Source organism: Pungitius pungitius, chromosome 12 (assembly GCF_949316345.1).
Source record: "Pungitius pungitius chromosome 12, fPunPun2.1, whole genome shotgun sequence".
Taxonomy (NCBI): Eukaryota; Metazoa; Chordata; class Actinopteri; order Perciformes; family Gasterosteidae; genus Pungitius; species Pungitius pungitius.
Window position 1 is genome coordinate 14,601,054 of NC_084911.1, and position 20,415 is coordinate 14,621,468.

The 20,415-nt window shown below is 44.3% G+C and overlaps 1 protein-coding gene across 1 annotated transcript; it reads left to right on the top strand.

The window, feature by feature from the left end:
• The first annotated feature begins 5,310 nt into the window (after positions 1–5,310).
• On the top strand, positions 5,311–20,046 carry gspt1l (G1 to S phase transition 1, like). Its single transcript, XM_037476707.2, has 14 exons — positions 5,311–5,767; positions 7,859–7,903; positions 9,514–9,768; positions 13,112–13,145; positions 13,240–13,317; positions 13,493–13,673; positions 14,810–14,964; positions 15,340–15,480; positions 15,563–15,656; positions 15,976–16,056; positions 16,731–16,904; positions 17,169–17,258; positions 17,387–17,555; positions 19,383–20,046. Exons 1-14 carry the CDS (start codon positions 5,575–5,577, stop codon positions 19,433–19,435), a joined length of 1,743 nt encoding a protein of 580 aa, XP_037332604.1. The 5' UTR covers positions 5,311–5,574; the 3' UTR covers positions 19,436–20,046.
• Positions 20,047–20,415: the final 369 nt, after the last annotated feature.

A 20,415-nucleotide genomic window follows, 5' to 3' on the forward strand; every position in this document is an offset into this window, starting at 1 on the left:
TGGTGTTTCTAGACAGAGAAGCAAACCTACGGGTGCTCTATACCCCGGGGTCACTCTAAATCTACTCCCCGCTCCCAGCAGCACCAGGGAGACCTCCAACTGGCCCAGAACTGGGTTTTTTAAAGAGCCCAGCCAGCTGCAACCACTGACGAGTGGGTGGAGTTCTGGGTCCCAATCAGCCATCGAACCACTAACCAGCCGCCGGAACAGTCACAAACCGCATCCTGCCTGGAAAACACACACACACCACAAGCAATCCCCGAAAAAATGATTGTAAAGGAACCAAGAACGTCTCTCGGTTACGTATGTAACCTTCGTTCCCTCAAGGGAACGAGACGCTGCGTAAAGACGCTGTGGGAACGCCTCTGCGTGACCGCGTCATGAAGCACGTGTGAAACTTAACCAATGGGGCGCTGGTACGTCATAGCGGGGGCGCCGGACCAGGGCGCTATAAATGGACCCGAAGGGCAGGACCATTCATCTCTGAAAAGGCCGAATCGAGTGCCACGGGCAGGCCGGGAGTATGACAGAACGTTTAGACAGCGTCTCGTTCCCTTCAGGGAACGAAGGTTACATACGTAACCGAGAGACGTTCCATATCAGGGAACGCTGCGTAAAGACGCTGTGGGAACACTTGTACCCACTCACCATACGAGCAGGTGACCGTGGTGTGAAGTTTTAAAAAACGCACACTCGATGAGAGCACCTGTGCTCTAGGCGAGGGTCAGTCCCCGACAGGAGGGCTTCTGCAGCCGCCATACCCCGATAGAATGGGCCTGGACAGCCGGGATGCGGGCTGACCGGCCGATTCATAAGCAAGTGTCATGGCAATAACCATTCACTTGCTGCGGCTCTGTTATACGCCTGGTCCGACATCAGGAACGGAGGACAGGGTGCCACAAAGGAAGAGAGATGCCCCAAAGGCAGACGGGAAGACCTGTGGAAAACATAGCAGGACCTCAAGTACTGAACCGACCGGCCAGTTAACTGGGTCCGCAGTTGTTCCTACAGCAGGTGGCACCATCTACCGGCATACGCCCTCCTAGTGGCGGGGCTCTGGAGTAGGAGGTGGTCTCTACGACTTCAGTCGAGAGACCGGACCTTAAAGTGCGGGCCCCCTCAAGGGCCACGCCCATAGCTTCCAAAGCTCCGGGCGGGGGTGAACTATGGACCCCGACGCCTGAGACAGCAGGTCCGACCTGATGGGGATCTCCACCGGGGGGCCTGCGAGAAGCGATATTAGGTCCGCAGACCTCCCTGATGGTTGATGTAAAAAAACACTGATGTGTTGTCTGTCCGAACAAGCACATGCTGGTCCGTCAGGGCTGGGCGGAAGTGTTTTAGTGCCTGAAACACCGCCAGCATCTCCAGCTGGTTTATGTGCCAGGACCAGATATGATGCTGCCACAGCCCCGAGGCTGAGTGACCACTCATGATCGCACCCCAGCCCATGAGGGAAGCGTCTGTCGTGAGGATGACCCGGCGACAGATCGCCCCTAAAACGTGCCCTTGGGCTAGAAACCCAGGGTGCCTCCATATGACCAAGGCCCTCAGGCAGCGCCGAGTGACTTTGATTGGGGGGTGCTGGTTCCCCCTTGGGGAGAATCCCTTGGTCTTGAGCCACCACTGCAACGGTCTCAAGTGTAACAGGCCGCGGGGATCACATTGGATGCTGCTGCCAGGAGACCTAACAGTCTCTAAAACTGTTTCACAGTGAGTGGCTGGCCTAGCCTAGCCTGCTGAACAGCAGAGAGGATCGAAACTACCCGAGCGGGAGACAGGTGTGCCCGCATCGTGGTCGAATCCCAAATTACGCCCAGGGAAGTGGTGCTGGGGACAGCACGCTTTTCCTGGTGTTGAGTCTCAGCCCCAGACGGTTGATATGAGCGAGCACAACATCAAAGTGTTGGGCCGCCAGGCGCTTGGAGGGCGTCCAAGTAGTTCAAAATATGGATGACCTGGAGACGCAATGGCGCCAGAGCTGCATCCACGCATTTTGTGAACGTACGGGGCGAGAGGGCTAGGCCAAAAGGAAGGACCTTGTATTGGTAAGCTTTATCTCCAAAAGCGAACCTCAGAAACTTCCTGTGCCGAGGGAGGATGGAAATATGAAAGTAATTGTCCTGGAGATCTACCGTGACAAACCAGTCCTCGGACCTGATTTGTGCCGCGATCTGTTTGAGAGTGAGCATTTTGAAGCTCAACTTTGCAACAGTGCGGTTCAAACGGCGGAGATCCAGAATCGGACGCAAACCCGGGCTATAATAGCCTGACTCTCTGTCTGGGGGGAGAACTCATTCTACGGCTCCCTTCCGCAGCAGGGTCTGTACTTCTTGTTCCAACACCAGAGCCTGCTGGGGGTCTACCACCGTGGGTAGTACGCCCCGAAATCGAGGCGGCCGCCACCTAAACTGGATGGCGTAGCCGACATTGATTGTGTGCAGGACCCATTGAGATACGTTGGGGAGGGCTCGCCACTCACCCAAAAAGTTTCTCAGGGGCTCCGGTCCCTCGGGGCCGGTCTCTGGAAGTCCCGGGTCTACAGGCACCGCGCCTTGCAACAGCGTACTGGCAGGGAAGCGCTGATGTAGTAGAGCCGGAACCCTCCTTAGAGGGGGCGAACGGCCCTCGGGCTCACGCTCGCTGGACCCGGTCGTGCCCCGAAGCAGCGGCTGGGACAACGGACCAACTCCCGGAGAGTACCGGGGGGACGGGAGCACTGAAGAGTGCGGTTGCACCCTACCACCTCTGGTGGGGGTCACTCTCCGGGCCCTGACCCTTACGGTGTCAGGGCCTATTGGACGACGTCCTCTCCGCGGCGGCGGTCCTCAGACCAGTCCGGCCGCGAGAGAACCTCGTCCGAGCGTGCCGTGCTGCGGCCCGGCCTCGACGGGGGGGTCCATTTGTGATCCCCAGGAAGGCAACCGGGGCTCCGCCTCGGCACGAACCGAAGCGGAGCCGCGGGGAGCACGCCTCGTCGAGCCGTCCTCATTGAAGAGAGCTCGTCGAGAGATGCGAGATTGCCACTGAAAATGCTCACAGTCTGCACAGCTAGCCCACTCAAGGGGCTAAAGTTAATGAGGCGGGCTAGAGTGGAGACTGAACACCTAGTGGACAGATTTCTGACCACACAGACATATAAAGAATGTCTCTGTGTCCGGCAACGTCTTGGGTCTCTCATGATATCACCATTTTTTGGGATTGGACTTGTAGTTTTTGCAGTGTGGATGCAGTGTGTAAATCTCTTATTCCCTCTACCCTTTGATCAGCGTGTTAATGATCACAGTTACGCCATCACCGTGGCAACCACACAGACACGCATCACTCAGTCTCTCTCACATGTGATTGGTATTGGCTGATTAGAGGAGTCACATGATGCAGCTATTCAGTCAACTCAGACATCTTGCAAACCCCTCGCTCATCCCTCCCTCCTTCCATCTACTTTCCTCTCGCTCGTACTCACTCTTCCTCTGTTGGTCTCTTTGTCCATTCTTCTCTCTCTTATTCCCTGTTTTTCTTTCTCACTAACTTCCAGTCTCCCTGTTTCTTCCGCTTTCCCTCTTATTCCTACTTACTCATTACTCTCGGTTGGTTTCTGTCCATCTTTCTCTCCCTCTCGGTCTTACTCACTCATTATCTCTCTCACTCTTGTTCTAACTTTCTCTCTCACCCAATCCCATCATTTCAAAATAAAAGGCCCATGGAGGGAATTCTTACTACTAATAGTTTTTGTACTGCTATTAATACTAAAATAACTTCTACTCATAATACTAAAAATAAAATTTACCACCAAAAGTAGTAGTATCACTACAAATTATATTACTACTATTAAAACAAAAACTACTACAACTACTATTTCTACTGCATTAATAGTACAAATACTATTACTACAAATCCTGACATTGCTAGTATTTTTAGCTGATATTACTACTACTGCTACAACAACTCGTTATAGTTGACTACAATTAATACTAAAATGACTACTACATTTCAGTATTTTCAGCAATTAAAGCTTTCAGCATTCCAACGCGTTATAAGTAGGAAATGCTTTTTCTAGTTTCCGACATGTCTGTCCCAGAGGACATTTTGCCTTGATTTGAGTTGTCAATTTTTTTTTTTTACCTTAAGTACTATTCCTTGACCTCTGTGGAAAATGTAATGGGGTGAAGGGCAGGTAGGAGAATTCATAAGACGTCTTCCTACTTCTTACTTATTATAACAATATATTTATATATATATATATTTTTTTTTTTAGTTCTTTTCTCCTGTCAGGTATTAGATGAGCAAATGGATGCAAGACAGCCCAGTGAGGCAAATATCTTGAGTATTGCACCACATAAACTGTTAAACCGTGAAGAACTGTGATCTTATACTATGTTGTGTTGTAATTGAAGTGTACTAGTTATAAGATGAAGACAAACAATGTATGCTATGTTACATTCACTCATGGAGGCATGAAGCCAAATGTTTCTACATAGGATGTATTGGAATGTGAGGGAGAGATAAGACCGAGAGGAAGAGGTTGCAGGTTACAGCAGCAGATTCACACCTGGATGTGAAAAGGACAAACCAGGAGAAGACACTTTGAAGGAGAAGCCAATGACAATCAAATGCACCCCAAAAACTGACTCCAAATAATGAACTGTGATTGAGAATGGTGTGTCTTAAAACTAACCATTTTTTCATTGAATTGGTAACTCAGTGTTTCTGTTGTATTTTCATAATAATAGTAAGGTAAGTGGTGTAATTCATCACGTTAAAATTGTTAAAAAGCTATCTCGACCAACGTCTTTTGATGAACACTACATGTTAGAGATTAATTTTAAAATATTAATTGTACTTAAATGTGTTGATATTTCCAAACAAATGATTGCACATTGTATTCAAGTATGCTGTATTACGAAGCAATATATAAGTCCATCTCCATTTGCTACAGACAAATTAGTCAACTGTAGTTGAAATAGGTCAGAAACTAAGAGCGTAAACTGTCTCTTACTAACAGTTGGAAAATATATTTGTCCCTTCCTCAATATGCATTCTTGGAATAGTACTCTGGTTGCGACTGCTGACGTTTCCACATGTGGTCTCGTGAAACGATTCACGCCGAGTACGGTCGAAATGGCTGGATGTGATTCGCCCCGCGGGTACACTCCGTGTAATAATATACATATAATATATTGTCCCAAAAAAGTAAGTTCGTTCTAGCCGTCTTAGGTATTGAGAAGGGGTGGTTGTCTTTCCCTCGTGAGTTTTCCGATTCAACGGTTTCCGCGTTTGGTTAGGACTTCATATCCCAGAGGTCCCCGCATGCAGCACGTCGCGTGACGGGACGCTTTAGCGCACGCGGACTGTCTTCGGGAGTGCTGAGTCGAACGTCCTCTCTGGCGTGTCACTGTTACAAACCGGCTGCTGTAGTTCACGTGAGTCGGAGACTGAACATTCCACTTTGAGTTGTGACGCTCTCTCTCGCGTCAAGGGGAGACGTTAACGTTGGGTTGTCGGCGGACTGTCACAGAGATCAAGAACTAAGTAGCTGAAATCTCCCACTTGTGAAAAATCTAAAAAAGACCAACGATGGACCCGAGAGACACTGCCCCCGATTCATGGGAACAAGAGGACGATGTGGAGGCCACAATCGACGGACAACTAGATCCCGCATTCATGGCCTTAAATGTGAATGCTAAACCATTTGTGCCCAACGTGAACGCCGCCGAATTTGTTCCAACGTTTTCCGTGAAAGCACATTCAGAAAATCTGGATTCAGCGGGTAAGTTCCCAGTCACGTTGTGGAGCTACTTTAGCTCGGTGCTAACAGGCGCCTGGGCTGTGTAGTTGCTATCCCACTAGCCACGCGTTCTTTGACGCGCGACCAACTAGCCGACGTTAGCTGCCGGCGTGTTTAGTGTTAACTAACGTTAGTTATTCGGGTAGCCTGGTGTTGTTACTACAACTCATGTATCATGTTCATGCTACTCAGACAAACGCCCGAGGAGTGGTATCATAGCATGTTAACTGTCTCAGAAGTCATCAACCCAGCCGGCATTAGCTTTTTACACATACCGGCGGTAGCTACCTAACGTTAGCTAGCATTTGAGTTAGCTAGTGTGGTTACAACATTGAGCGCCTTCATTGCTCACATTAAGTAATCGACTTTTGAGCTAAACAGTCGAAGCGTTTATTCTAAATACTAAATCCAAGGTTCGTCTGGCAAACAGCCCCGTTGTCACTGTGAAACCGCCTAACTTCAGCCGGTGCTTCAAGCTAAGCTTCCGATTGAAAGTCATCTTGTGGAAATGTAAGTGTATGGTGTCACGTGGATGCTCTGACGCGCTGGTGGTCAAGAGGGAAACAACGTGTCATTCGAACACAGCGGCATTCTGAGTGAATTAACCCAGCAGCCCGCATGAATGTTTTGCTTACATTCAGCACGTCAGTGGCTTCATAACAGTCTACTGATGTCTCCGACACGTCCCCCATGGACAGTGTGATCAAAAGGAATGGAAAAACTAGTTCTCGTATTTCAACAGGTCCTTTTTTCCTTCTGGACTTGAGGTGGCTTCTGAAGACCCAATATAACCTTTTTCTGTAACATATGAAAAAGCACAGCACAAATACACATGTTTTTTGATGCAACAATATCCCTTGAATGTATTAGAATAAAATACAAAATAGCAGTGCCAGAAAATGCAACAAAATAACTTTTTATTTTAAATATAAGATACTTTTTTCTGTTCAGGTTTTGGCTAGCGTTATAATGTGCAAAACGAAACCCCACAAAAACACAGAATATCAGTGTAAATAACACCGCTATTAAAAGGCAACAACTTTTTTTAATGGAATAGCATCACACATGCCTCTTTTATACTATAAAGCAAAATATACAATTAAGGTACATGTTTTAGTGCTTCATAACATGCCTCTAAAATATGAATTAGATATTAATGTTTTTCATTGTTTTAACAAAATGACATCTATTGTCCTAGCATGATTAGCCTAACTATTATCTGCAAGTAATTTCTATGGCACTAGGATATTCACGTTGAGAAGATACAGGTTTAAAGGTTATCATGAACATACTGGCTAACTGAAGTTAACTTGCTAGACAGCATGCTAGCAGCATTCGTATGTTGGTATTGATCTCTCGCTGGATATTATAACCATTACCATTTATACAGAATATGCTGTGTAACCAGACCCAGACTCAGATAAAATATTTACCTTGATAAATCAGTTGAACTTAAGATCTGAAGACTGAACTTGTGAACATTTTTTTCCTCCGTGGAGAAAGTATCGAGTATTTTAAATACAAAACTACTCCACTCAAATACAAGTAATATAAATCAGTGTTTCCCCATTATAACAGCGTGCCCCCTCCCTCCGCTGAAATTATGAAGTTTAATTTTTTTTTTTTCACAGACGGCGATTTCCCTACAACACGTGTGTGCATATGTCCATATATCCGCACACGCGTACCAGCAGACAGACATACATTTCTCTCTCTACATGGTCGCATTTACAACTCTCCTTTGCGCTCAGTATCGCTCACGCCCAGAGACATGCGCACTTCCACCAGCTGGTAGAGAGCGGCGAAAATGTGACGTTACAAGCAAACATATATATCTGCGTTTTTTAAACTCTTCCACGGTTGTGACGCCCCCCCCCCTCTCCCAACAAGGAGATAGCAGACAGTCACCACTGAAAGAGAGGTTTTGACCAAGCTTTACTGTCAGATGGGAAATCCGTTCAAGCACACTCCCCTTTGTGAATTTAGCCTGTAGAAAAATAGAAGTTCAGGCTACTTTTCAGATGAACCCTAAAACATGAACCTAACCATTGTTTCTTTTTTAAACATTTTTAGTTGCTGTGGAAAAGATGTCCACGATGGAGGTGTCAGAAAGTGTCGGTATGTATGTCTGTCATGCAACTAAATATTTCCTTAACAGAATATATAATCAAAGGATTTATTTTAAAATCCCATATAGCAGGTTGTTAAATGTCACGGCCCCTTCCTCTGATAAAACAATTCTTTATAAAATGTGTTTAATCCCCCAAAAAATGTAGTCATCATGATTTATTCAAAAGCTTTGTATTGCTATTTAGGTGACCTTGTGGGGTGGAATTACTAAAGCTAATTGAGGCTTGTTGGACATAGAGAAAAGTTGGTTGAAATAAGTGTGGCATTGCAACACTTTTGGTGAAAATGTTAAGATAATTGAAATGAGTAATGGGTTCAAACCAAAGACCTAAACAACCAGTGGCGCGGGGCTCTGAATAAAGTTGTGGTTCAATTGGTCCTGAGCCCCAAGAATTGGGTTACAACAGACATAACATTTACGGGACTTGAGCTGTCCAGTACAATACAATACAAATCAGAAATGTCATAACTTGTTCTGTACACCATGGTCCCCAACCACTGGGCCGCTGAAGAAGAAAAAAAGACCAGATTCTCTCAATTACAAGTGCCAACCAATCCTTTTTTTATAACCACTGTGTTCAAACTTCAGTTAATCAATGTCTGTAGTTCTTGATCTAGACTGTTGGGAGGAACAACTTGAGTGTTGCCTTTTGAATAAAACCAAAATCATGCATTTACTCAATGGTTCATACCTTAGTTAGTAATTTCACAGGAGTGAAAGAGGTTAAGATATCTTAAAAAAAAAAACTATACTATATTTAAACTGCCTACTGAAGTAGGCATTATTAACTCAATATTCACTTGAAGCAAACTGAACAAGGATTGTGCTTTTCTCTGCTGTAGCATCAGTCCGTCAGTCTGCCTCATTTCAAATGTTTACTCTGGAGACTTGGCTTGCTTAATGCCCCCACAATGCATTTTGTCCATCTTAACATAGCAAATTCATTAACATTTTAAATGCCTTTAAATCAAAGTCCCTTTTCTTTTTTCACCCGAATATATGCCGATCCCCTAACAAAACGTGTACTAGCACCATTATTCAACATAAGTGCTGAATCTTGCTTACATTTCTTCTTAATGGAAAGGTTAAATTTTCAACTACATGGTGTCACTGCAGCACATTCAGTAGTTGCAGACAGACCAGCTGACAGGTTATGTCACACGCTCTGTCCGCTGGTCGGAGCCTGCTCACCTGTGCGCGTGTCCATCGGGGCAGGACAGCCGCGCACAGCAAGGAGAGAACAAGTGTTAACGTGAAGAGGGCAAAAAAAACCTCTTGGGTGGCACTTGGGAAATGTGTCAAGAGGGACAAGCGCATGTAATTAGAGAATCTGGTTATTTTTCAAAGTTAAACACATGTTTCTCTGCAAACCGATACCAAATTGCCCACTTTCCGGTCCGGACACAGTGGTTGTGGATCACTGGTCTAACTGACACAGAAAAAGACGGAAAGATGTTCATTTATATTGTCTTTTGTTAAGACAGAGTATGAAACAGGGTTTCTTGTGATTAGCAGCTGAAATATTTGGCATGTTTCACCCTTTTGAGTTGTCAAAGGAAGAGCCCCTAAATGATATGCACTGTTTGTGGTTGTCCAGCTCCAGTGGAAAATGGCGACTCAGACATGACCCCAGAGGAGCCGTGGGACCAGAAAGAGGCTGAGCCAAATGAGGAGGAGCCGGGAGGCGGGTCCTGTGGAGACCAGGGTCCGACGGTGACAGCAAATATTGAGGAGAACTCTCCGGAGGTGGTGATGGAGGAGGAAGAGGAAACGCCGGCGCCCAAGGTTCCACTTACACAGCCAGATGCTCCGAAGAAGGAACACATCAATGTTGTCTTCATCGGACACGTAGGTCAGTGTAAACGCCTCATTTATTGACTGATCAAACTATCAACCCGATTGGTCTATAATTTTTACAGATTCATATTTTCTTTGTAAAAACAAGAATTGACCACAAGGCCCCAAACAAATTTACTTTCATACAAAAAATGTTTTTTATACATATAAATAACTCAATTCAGAGGATTGGGAAATGCGTCATTATTAATATATAAATACTTTTATAACAAATCTTTTCATGCATGTGTTTGGGCGGCTGTGTGTGCGTCATCATGGTGGTGCATTGAGTAGTGTGATGCTCTGGGAGCCACAAGGTTGGTGGTTCGAATTCCGACTTCTCCATCTGCCATGTTGAAGTGTCCCTGACCAAGACACCTGACCTCTAATAGCTCCCCAGGAAAAATGTAATGCATGGGTTATAATGCAATGTAAGTCGCTTTGGATAAAAGGGTCAGCTAAATGACATGTAATGTAATCATATTACTATGAAAACACATGTGTAAATTGGATCAGCTAAAGCTAGGTCAATCTTGAGCTGGTTTCCATCAGCAGCTCGTTGTATCAAATGCTCTCAAGTCATATGCTTGATTACATTGCTGCTTAATGTTGTATCTGGTTGAGTCAACGGTGTAATGGGGTTGTCACGATACCAAAATTATAATAATAATTAATTGGATTTATATAGCGCTTTATATTAGTCTCAAAGACGCTTTAACATAGTTGGGGGAAAACGGTATGAGACAGACAGGAGACGAGCGACAAAAGGCGGCATACACGGGCACAATCGCATACAAATACATGGACTGATGGGTTAGGGGAAGGACGGGGCTACGGTAAGCAGATGAGAAAAGATGTGTTTTGAGGCGGGACTGGAATGTGGTGAGGGTCTGAGATTGGGGAGTGAGCTTGGGAGCTTCCCTGGAGAATGCTCTGTCCCCAAAGCTGCGGAGTTTGGATGTAGGGGTGGAAAGCAAACCAGCCGAGGTGGATCTGAGGGACCGTTGAGGTTGGTAGGGGGAAAGAAATTCAGAGAGATATAGGGGTTCAAGTTGGTGGAGGCCTTTGTAGGTGAGGGTCAGGATTTTGACTTCGATACTATACTTGCCAAAATAGTGTGACACTCTACTTTCGATACGATACCACAATAATTTACTGAAACATTTATTTATGATAGTAATGAATTAAACAACTGTACGGTTCCCTTTTACCAGCTTGTTCCTGCCCAGCTTTTTAAACACTTAACTAATGACATTCGTATGAATCCACAGCACGATATTAATGAAAACGACATGGTAAAATCATAGCATTAATTATACATGACTATGTAGGCCCATTGTCCGTATATGACTATAGGTATTTTCATAAGTATGAATTACATAATTTTACAGATGTGTATTTGAGGTGGGGAAAAAAAACCTAAAGCTATGTGGATTGGGTATATTAAAGATGGACACATAATTAAAGGGCAATTTTCCCCCTTTATTGAAAAACGAAAATTGCATCAAATGTGTATTATTTGGTACGATTCAGTGTGCATTCTGACCTCATGATCACATAGGCCCACATAAGTGAAATTGTAGGTTATTTTGCATGTTTATATTTCTGCTGGACTATTCACTAACTTCTTTGTTGTCTTGCTTTTTCTCGTGTTGCACATGCTGATGTTTCACTGTTAGGAAAGTTGTTCTCTAGCCAACATGGCTACAGGGCTGCCATCTCTCATGGTTCCCCTGTTTTGACACACACGCTTTTGCAGGTTTTCACACACACTCACGCCACACATCCAATGTCTCACGCTAAAAAGAACAATCCACGCTGGTTTATCTCAAACCTCGCCGGCGGTCACGTTGACTTGCTAGTTTGTCATAAACAAAGTAAGCGGATTTCAACAGGTTTCACGAAGTTCAGCCGCTAGCAAGACACCTCGTTAGCGATGTTAGCAAGCTGGTTATAACACGCTCTAGTGTTGGCTTCTTTGTAATGTTATTGTGATCGCTACAGAGCTGCCGACTGAGTGAGATTTTGTTGGGGGTGAATGCTACGGCCGACTTGGGGGTGAACGCTACGTTCAGTGATCAGCGTCCCAGATGCGCAATGAAAAAGCATTTGTGTCACACGGGGGAACCGTGAGAGATGGCAGCCTGTAGCTGTGTTGGCTAGCTTAACAACTTTCAAGCAAGTGCAACACGAGACCAAGCAGACGTCCTCTTTTACCTAGCCCTAAAAAATTGTCAAATAATAAATACTTTGTACACTTGTCTCCTTGAGATGACTCTCTGAGTGACAGCTGCCTGTTGCATGTGAGCTGGTAGCCCCGCCCATCCAGTCAATGCATGCAGGCAGCCGGACAGGGAGCGGAACACTGGGTGTGCTTTGGTTGCTGCTTTTTTAATGAAGTACTGGTACTAAAAATATTCCAAACCGTACAGCGGTACCTTTCTAGTACCGGTACACTGTGCAACATTACGGTGTAAATGAGAAGACAAATCTGTATCTTGGCATTTTTTTAACTCAATTTTAGCAATTTTAGTCGGGTATCTAATTGGCTCTGTAGGCGAACTGCAGGGGCTCCAGGAGTGGGTCGATGAGGGACTTTAGGTGGGACAGGACTAGCCGTTCAAAGGACTTCATGACTACAGAGGTCAGTGCGACGGGCCTGTAGTCATTCAGTCCTGTGATCCTGGGCTTCTTGGAAACCGGGATGATGGTGGAGGACTTGAAGCAGGCTGGAACGTGGCATCTCACCAAGGGGGTGTTTAAGATGGCGGTGAACACAGGAGACAGCTGGTCAGCACAATGCTTCAGGACAGAGAGGGGCGGTGGGGGAGGTGAGAGTAGTCCAAAGGTGTGAGCCACTGATGGGTCGGGGGAGGTGGTGGATTTGTGGGGGATGAAGTCAGGACATTGTCTTTCAAATCTGCAGTAGAACTCATTCAGCTCATCTGCCAGGCGGAGGTCATTCATCGAATGGGGGATTTTCGGCTTGTAGTTTGTGAGGTGTTTAAAGCCTCTCCAAACTGAAGCCCAGTCGTTAGCTGAGAACTGATATTGGAGTCTCTCAGAGTACAGTCGTTTAGCTAACCTGTATTTAGACTCTGTGTACAAGTCTTTGTCCCCACTACTAAATGCCTGATCTTTCTGTAGACGTAGTTTTCTGAGTTCCCCTGTAAACCAGTCCCCAAGGGCAATAACCAAGCAGTCCGGGTTGGTCCGCTCCACACGTCGTATCTGAGTGTCCGCTGTGCCTCATGCACGTTGCCCGCCGGCGGCATGTACACACCGACAAGGATTTGCAGTTGATGACGAAAGTGTCAATTGAAAGTCATTTGATTTAAACTCTGTGCTTTCTCCTCTAGATGCAGGCAAGTCCACTATTGGTGGCCAAATCATGTGAGTAACATTCAGCCATTAGTGGTTCAGTCTTTCCATGTAATGATGGAAGTGACATTCACCACATCTTTGTTGTTCCTGTTGTCTTTATTAGGTATCTAACCGGGATGGTAGACAAAAGAACCTTGGAGAAGTACGAGAGAGAAGCCAAGGAAAAGAACCGGGAAACCTGGTGAGTGAAAACAATCTTTATTGAATCTTCAAACATGACTACTGAATCCAAATGTCATGGCCCTGGATGTAACTATGATCACTACTGATCGACTGCTGTAAAAGCAATGCTTTGGAAGCCATTTAATATTTTATTGTGACCAAATCCAAAATCTAGTATTCACTCTGTCTCCCAGGTATTTGTCTTGGGCTTTAGACACCAACCAAGAGGAGAGGGACAAAGGCAAGACAGTCGAGGTGGGCCGAGCATACTTTGAGACCGACAAAAAGCACTTTACCATCTTAGACGCTCCAGGCCACAAAAGCTTTGTGCCCAACATGATCGGAGGTGCATCGCAGGCAGACTTGGCTGTTCTGGTGAGTTCAGAGAAGTGTCACCATTGTAAAGTGGAGCATCAGAACTTCACTTGATGGCTTTTTGTACCCAGTAGGTCTGTTCAGTTGCATTCAAAGCTTCTATTTGGGTTTTGTAAGTCAACATACAGGTTAACAAAATAACTTTTAAAAGTCCATGACTAAATCCTCAATCTGAATAACGTTTTCAAGTATATTTATCAAATCAACTCCCTTTGTCGCCAAGATGGAGGGTATATCATTTTTCTTTTGACAGCTGATCATAGGCCTGTGCAGTATGGCCAAATATCCATATCTCAGTATTTAGAAAGATTTCTAACGCTATCCCGGTATGTTACGGTATAGCTTTTTCAAGTAAACGCATCAATTCATCACCCCGAAAAGGACCGCCGGCTACCCGAACGGCTGTTCGCCGCTCGTGGACCAACTTGCTCACAACTGGCCGGCGAGTTAGCATGTTAGCTTGACGTGGCTGCTAGTGTTGCCAGCAGAGGCTCGACAGACTTTGCAATAAATTGTTTTCTGATCTAACCTAACCATTTGGTGGGGTATTTTGATAAATGTACAATTATTAGTGTTACAAATTGTTTTTGTCAAAAGCTGTTGTGGTGTTTTACTCTGTTAAAGAGTGTTTGTTGGGGGTTATTACCATGACTCAATCTCAACGTATGTAAGACAAGTCGCTCCGACCACTGAGGTCTCTGGGATACGGTGTAAAAAATAAAGTATGCCGCAACTTCCGTTATTATGCCGTAAAACCGGTATCTGTGTTACTGTGTTAAATGGTACGTGAGAAGTTCATACCGTATGGAAATCTTGTATGCCGATTTTATCAATACCTTTCAACTTAACAATGCTCTTGATAAGTATCTAACTACAAATAAATTATGCCCTTTTGAAAAGACAATTGAACCCACTACAGGGGAAGCTTATACTTTTCAACAATTAAAACATTTTTCCCCTTTTGCTGCAAAAGGTCAGTTTAAAGATTGACATAAAGTCAACACATGGACCGCTATGAAACCAAATTGTCTTTATTTTAAAAACGATCGCTCTTGTTCCATTAATTTGCTCCAGTAAGAAATCGGGTGTTTTCGTCCCACTTAAAATCGCTAACTGAGTAAATGTGTGACTCTCAGGTGATCTCTGCGAGGAAAGGAGAGTTTGAAACCGGGTTTGAAAAAGGTGGACAGACACGAGAGCACGCCATGTTGGCCAAAACGGCTGGCGTGAAGCACCTGATAGTTCTGGTGAATAAAATGGACGACCCAACAGTCAACTGGAGCCTGGAGAGGTGGGTAGACGCCGAGTCCTATTTGTAGAATATCTGTCACTCGGCTCAAACTGAATGTTGTGGCTGCTGGATAGGAGCTCTGTGTTTTCAATTTCACATTGTCAAAATTGTGTTACTATTAGGGAAGTCCCAGAAGTAAACTGGAGGTAAACAAAAGTACGTTAACTACGTTAAAATATTTAGTTGCATTAATCTCTGCCACATTAATGCAGTTATGTTGACAGCCCTCGTTACTATATATGTGTCACGCCCATTGAGTGGAGCTGTTTGGATGGAGTCCTTCACATTCAGAGCTGCTCTTAATATTTTTTCACCTGTATGTAATGATGTTAACATGCTCTCCAACATCATGAGTGTCTGATGTTGAACCCTCAGGTATGACGAGTGTAAGGAGAAGCTAGTGCCCTTTTTGAAAAAAGTGGGGTTCAACCCCAAAAAAGACATTTACTTCATGCCATGCTCTGGACTGACAGGAGCCAACCTGAAGGAGCCCACAGACATGTGCTCCTGGTACACGTACGTCCTTTTCCTCATCACCATAGTTACTGTGTTCATACAGTTCATTTATGTCTACTAACGGCCTTTTCTGTTATTGCAGAGGGTTACCATTCATTCCACACTTGGACAGTTTGCCACTTTTCAACAGATCAACTGATGGCCCTGTAAGATTGCCCATCGTAGACAAATACAAGGTGAGAGTAGGCTTTTTCACCCGCTGCTTGATTCACGCATTAACATGGTTGTTGTTTTCCGACGAACCCATTTCACCTTTCTGTAGTAAATCTGCCTACCAAACGTATAGACATGGTGAACAGCTGCCTCTGGAACACTGGTGTCCAAAAGGGGTTAAAACGCTTTGTTTTGTGTTTGTCCAATATGTTCTGAAGTTAATGCATCTGTTGACCAGTTTGTGTAACTCTGTAGAAAGTCTTCTCTGTGAACTGACAGACCATATTCCGTGGTTCTTCTCTGACCGGCTCTGTAACCCTCTCTATCCACCTCTCTCCTCAGGATATGGGCACTGTGATTCTGGGCAAACTGGAGTCAGGCTCCATCAGTAAAGCACAACAGCTGGTCATGATGCCAAACCGGGTAAGATATCCCACAAGCCCTTTCAGCTAGAACCAAGAACATGAGGGGCAAAGTTACTGTACAACTGTTTGTTGTTTGGTTTTTAATGTGTCATTCAGAACATCCAAACACCTGTTTTACTAAATCACTGCAACAGGGCAATCGGCTGAAAAAGTGTGGGCACCCCTGTCTTAGTTTTACGCTGAGGAGTCTCGGCCCTGGATATTCAAAAGCAGTCTCAGATATGGTCTGCTCACTTCCTGTTCCACGTGAAGCATTCTATTCACATTACTACAATGTTATGTAGATGTGAAATCAAGCTGGATTTGTAGGGGGTTTCTCCACTGTCAAAGGGATATCTCCCCATCAGTCACGACCCTTCATGTGGCACAATTCATATTAGCTGAGTTTTAACCATGCTTATTTATAATACAATTTGTCAAATGTCATATTCATCACAGCAATGTCCTCAATCCATCCAGAACACTACTAAATATAATATACTTTGGTTATTTTCCTCATAATTAAGGATTAAAGGTATATTATGTGCTAAACAGATCTAATCTTTGTGTCAACGAAGTCCCTGCAATTTAAACTAAACGCATCAAATTTGTCCTAGTTTTTAAATGTTACAAGTAATTAATGGCAGTTCTTTTTGCTCTTCTTTCTCTGGTTCTCTACCTGTCCTCCTGCAGCATGTGGTGGAGGTGTTGAGTCTCCTGACAGATGATGTGGAGACGGACGATGCTGAGCCAGGCGAAAACCTCAAGCTGAGGCTGAAGGGCATCGAAGAGGAGGAGATCTTGCCGGGCTTCATCCTGTGTAATGCCGAGAACCTCTGCCACTCAGGTCGCACATTTGATGCCCAGGTCAGTGTCGCTCAGAAATGTAAAATATGGGTTCACTTCCCAGCTGCAGTGCAGCTGGTCAAGCCAGGTATTCCAACCATTACATGCAACAGTGATAATGGGCGGGGATTGGAGCACTAGAGGGAGCAGCTGTTGTAGTGGTCCCTCCCTCCCCTGGATGCCTTTTGAGTAAACTACACGAGTGGCACCAGAGTAGTCTCAAAAGGGACAAGATCTCTGCATTTGTGTGTACCTGATCATAACCACTGTAACTTCTCTTCACAGATTGTCATCATTGAACACAAATCCATCATCTGTCCAGGTTACAACGCAGTTCTTCACATTCACACCTGCATTGAAGAAGTACAAATTACAGTAAGATCCAAGGCCCATCAGTAATAGGAGTCATGATTTTGCTTTAGAGGTGCACATAGACGTAGTGTGGTGGAGATGGCCTTGTGTTTGATTGTATCCTGCTCATATTCTGTGACGTGTGTCTGCAGGCCTTAATCTGTCTGGTAGACAAGAAGACCGGAGACAAGAGTAAGACACGACCGCGATTTGTCAAACAGGACCAGGTCTGCATCGCCCGTCTTCGCACAGCAGGAACCATTTGCCTCGAGACCTTTAAAGACTTTCCTCAGATGGGACGGTTCACATTGCGGGACGAAGGTACATTTGGTTATCAATTCATGGATAGAACATATAAAGGGTGAGAAAACACATTTCCCAATTCCCCAGAGCCCAGAGTGATTCCTCTACATATGGTGTTGTTGGACCATTAGTCCTTCACACTAAAGATATTTAGATAATGGTGATAAACCAGAGAACCATTAAATGTAGAGATAGTCACTATCAATCCTGACTTCTCATAATAGATTCTTTGTCTCTGTTTTTAAAAGAGAGACACTCAAAATATAAGCAGGACCATCTATGAGCAGGATGCTCTCATACTCGCTGCGCAAATAATTCCCACCATGGTTGTGTGAACTGAAAAGTTTGGTAGCTCCGGTATCATCCACTGTGCCAGGGAAGTGTACTTTTAACCGCGGTTGGCTACGGAAAAGTGCATGTCATGAGTTACAACAAAGACCCATGATGAGCAGAATGTGAGTAATGTGGAGGCAAAACATTAGATGTTTCAAACATGGGAGAGAAGTTGTAGCATTGTTGTATATCATTGAGCTGCAGACATGACTTTTTCTTACGCGGATGACAAGATATTGTCTGCTGCGTAAAATGAAAAGAATCAAAGCATCAACTTAATATACAATTAATACATTCTATCACACAGTAAATAATCAATATGCTCACATGCCTAATGCAGCTCTTCTGTGTTGCACCTGCTGCATTCATGACGTCAATACATCGAGACAAACAAGGAGCATCCATCCAACTTAAATGCTTTTAATATATGTTGCAAATCTTGCACAATGAGCATGAATTAAATTATTAAAACTCCAATGAAGCAATACATACTTCTGGCTCTTACTGAGTGTATGTATACTGTTAAGTTTATATTGTCCATAATTTGAAGAAAAAAAGGAAACAAAGTATTGGTTCTGTTAACTGTTTAGGCACCGGTATGTTTTAAAAGTCGTTTTAGCACTGGTATCAGGAAAAACCCAAACGATACTCATCCATAGTGGATCATTGGGTGGCGATGGTGGCACATGGAGTAGAGTGATGTGCTGGGAACCGCAAGGTTGGCGGTTTGAATCCCGGCTGACCCATGTGCCATGTCGAAGTGTCCCTGAGCAATACACCTGATCCCTAATTGCTCCCCAAGCAGAAAGTAATGCATGGGTTATAATGCAATGTAAGTTGCTTTGGCTAACAGCGTCAGCTAAATGACATGACACAATGTAATATTTGTAAAGGTTAAACAGACTTTCTTTGGGGCCTAATTAAATGGTAAGGGAAACACTGTGTATGGCATGGAATTAACATTGTCTGTTTAAATATCCACGTTTTCTTACTTTTTCATGTATACACTGAGCTTTCTCAACATTCTTGGTCATGGTAATCATTGGTCAAAATGTGTATAAACCCTGGCTTATCATGCATGAACTTCACTATTTGTATTTTTGAACGTTGCTTTACAACCGTATTGTGTAGCCAATCAAATGGGAATGAGGCAATACTATCAGAATGATCCAGACTTGAGCACTTGAGCATCCAGACAGTGAGGCAGCAGCTAGATTTAAGGTCATCCGATAATGCTAGTTCAGCTAATGTGCGCATGCTCGTTGTTGAGTAAGGGTTGATGTCATGAATCCCATCTCAACAATCAGGCACTTACCGTAATTTTATACCGCTCAGCCATCACATACATAAACAACCACTGTGGATATCTGGGTGAAGGGAAAACTGTAGATGACTTGAGTGTAGCTGAGTCTTAAGTTACTTGGAAATGTTGAGGTGAACCTGATGAGATTCTAAAAGCTTTAGCTTTGATAAACAACATTGAGTGACAGTTGTTTTCTATTTGTGTTTCAGGTAAGACCATCGCCATTGGTAAGGTGCTGAAGCTAGTAGCTGAGCGGGACTGAAGAGGACCATGCTGTCCGAGAGTCCCAGTGTCAAGGAATGGGCGTGGCTCGGATGTAACCCGCCTGCACAGTCGTCAGCGGTAACGCACCTCCCTGTCACGCCTCCCCTTCGGCGTGCTGAAGAACAGCCTCAGAAAAAAACCTCCTGTGAAAAAGAACCTGTTTTTAAGCAAGTGATACACCAAGATGAATTCCACGCCAGTCGGCTTTCTCATATTGAGAGCTCAGCTATGCCATTCCTGGGTTAGCCCCACCCCTTCACCACACCACACTTTGGTCAACTCAGCATAAGATGAGGCTTTTTTTCTTCCACTGGTTTTTCTTGCTCTCATAAATGACAATGCAAATGGCGGAAGTTATATCTGTAAACAGATGTGGACCAGGATTCTACTTGGAATATAAAGTGATTTTTCAGACATAAATTGCAAAAGAAATGGTTTGAAAGAACTTAACTAGTTGAAACCAAAATGTTTATCTTGGGTGTACATGGCTCCCTTTCGCTTTTATCCCGTTTTTGGTTTCTCGTGACGTTCTGGCAGTGTGCTTGAGCGTGTTCAAATGTTATAGAAGCAAACAACTATGACAATAAATGATAAATTGGGAAAACAGTGTGTTCATTTTCAGAGCGTGATTCATTGGCGGCTTTCCTCCTTTAATTTTGTTTTGATGTTTTGGTTCTACAACTTGAGCCTGTCTTAAATTTTGATCTGGTTCCAAAGAGATCCTCCGGAACAGTCCCACTGTGAAATGGCTTCTATGACGGACCTTTCAGTATCCAGAAATTAGCGTGTAATTAAGCTGAGTCACACTCTGATAAAAGTTACCTTAGCACTAGTAAGCTAACCCCTTGTTTGGATTTTAAATGAAAGGAGTCTTGCCGTACGGTCCAGCGGGGAGAAACACAGCTTCATGTAAGATGGAGACAATTATTGTAGTCATTTTTAGATATGTATGCTTATTTCATGTTTTATTGAATGCCA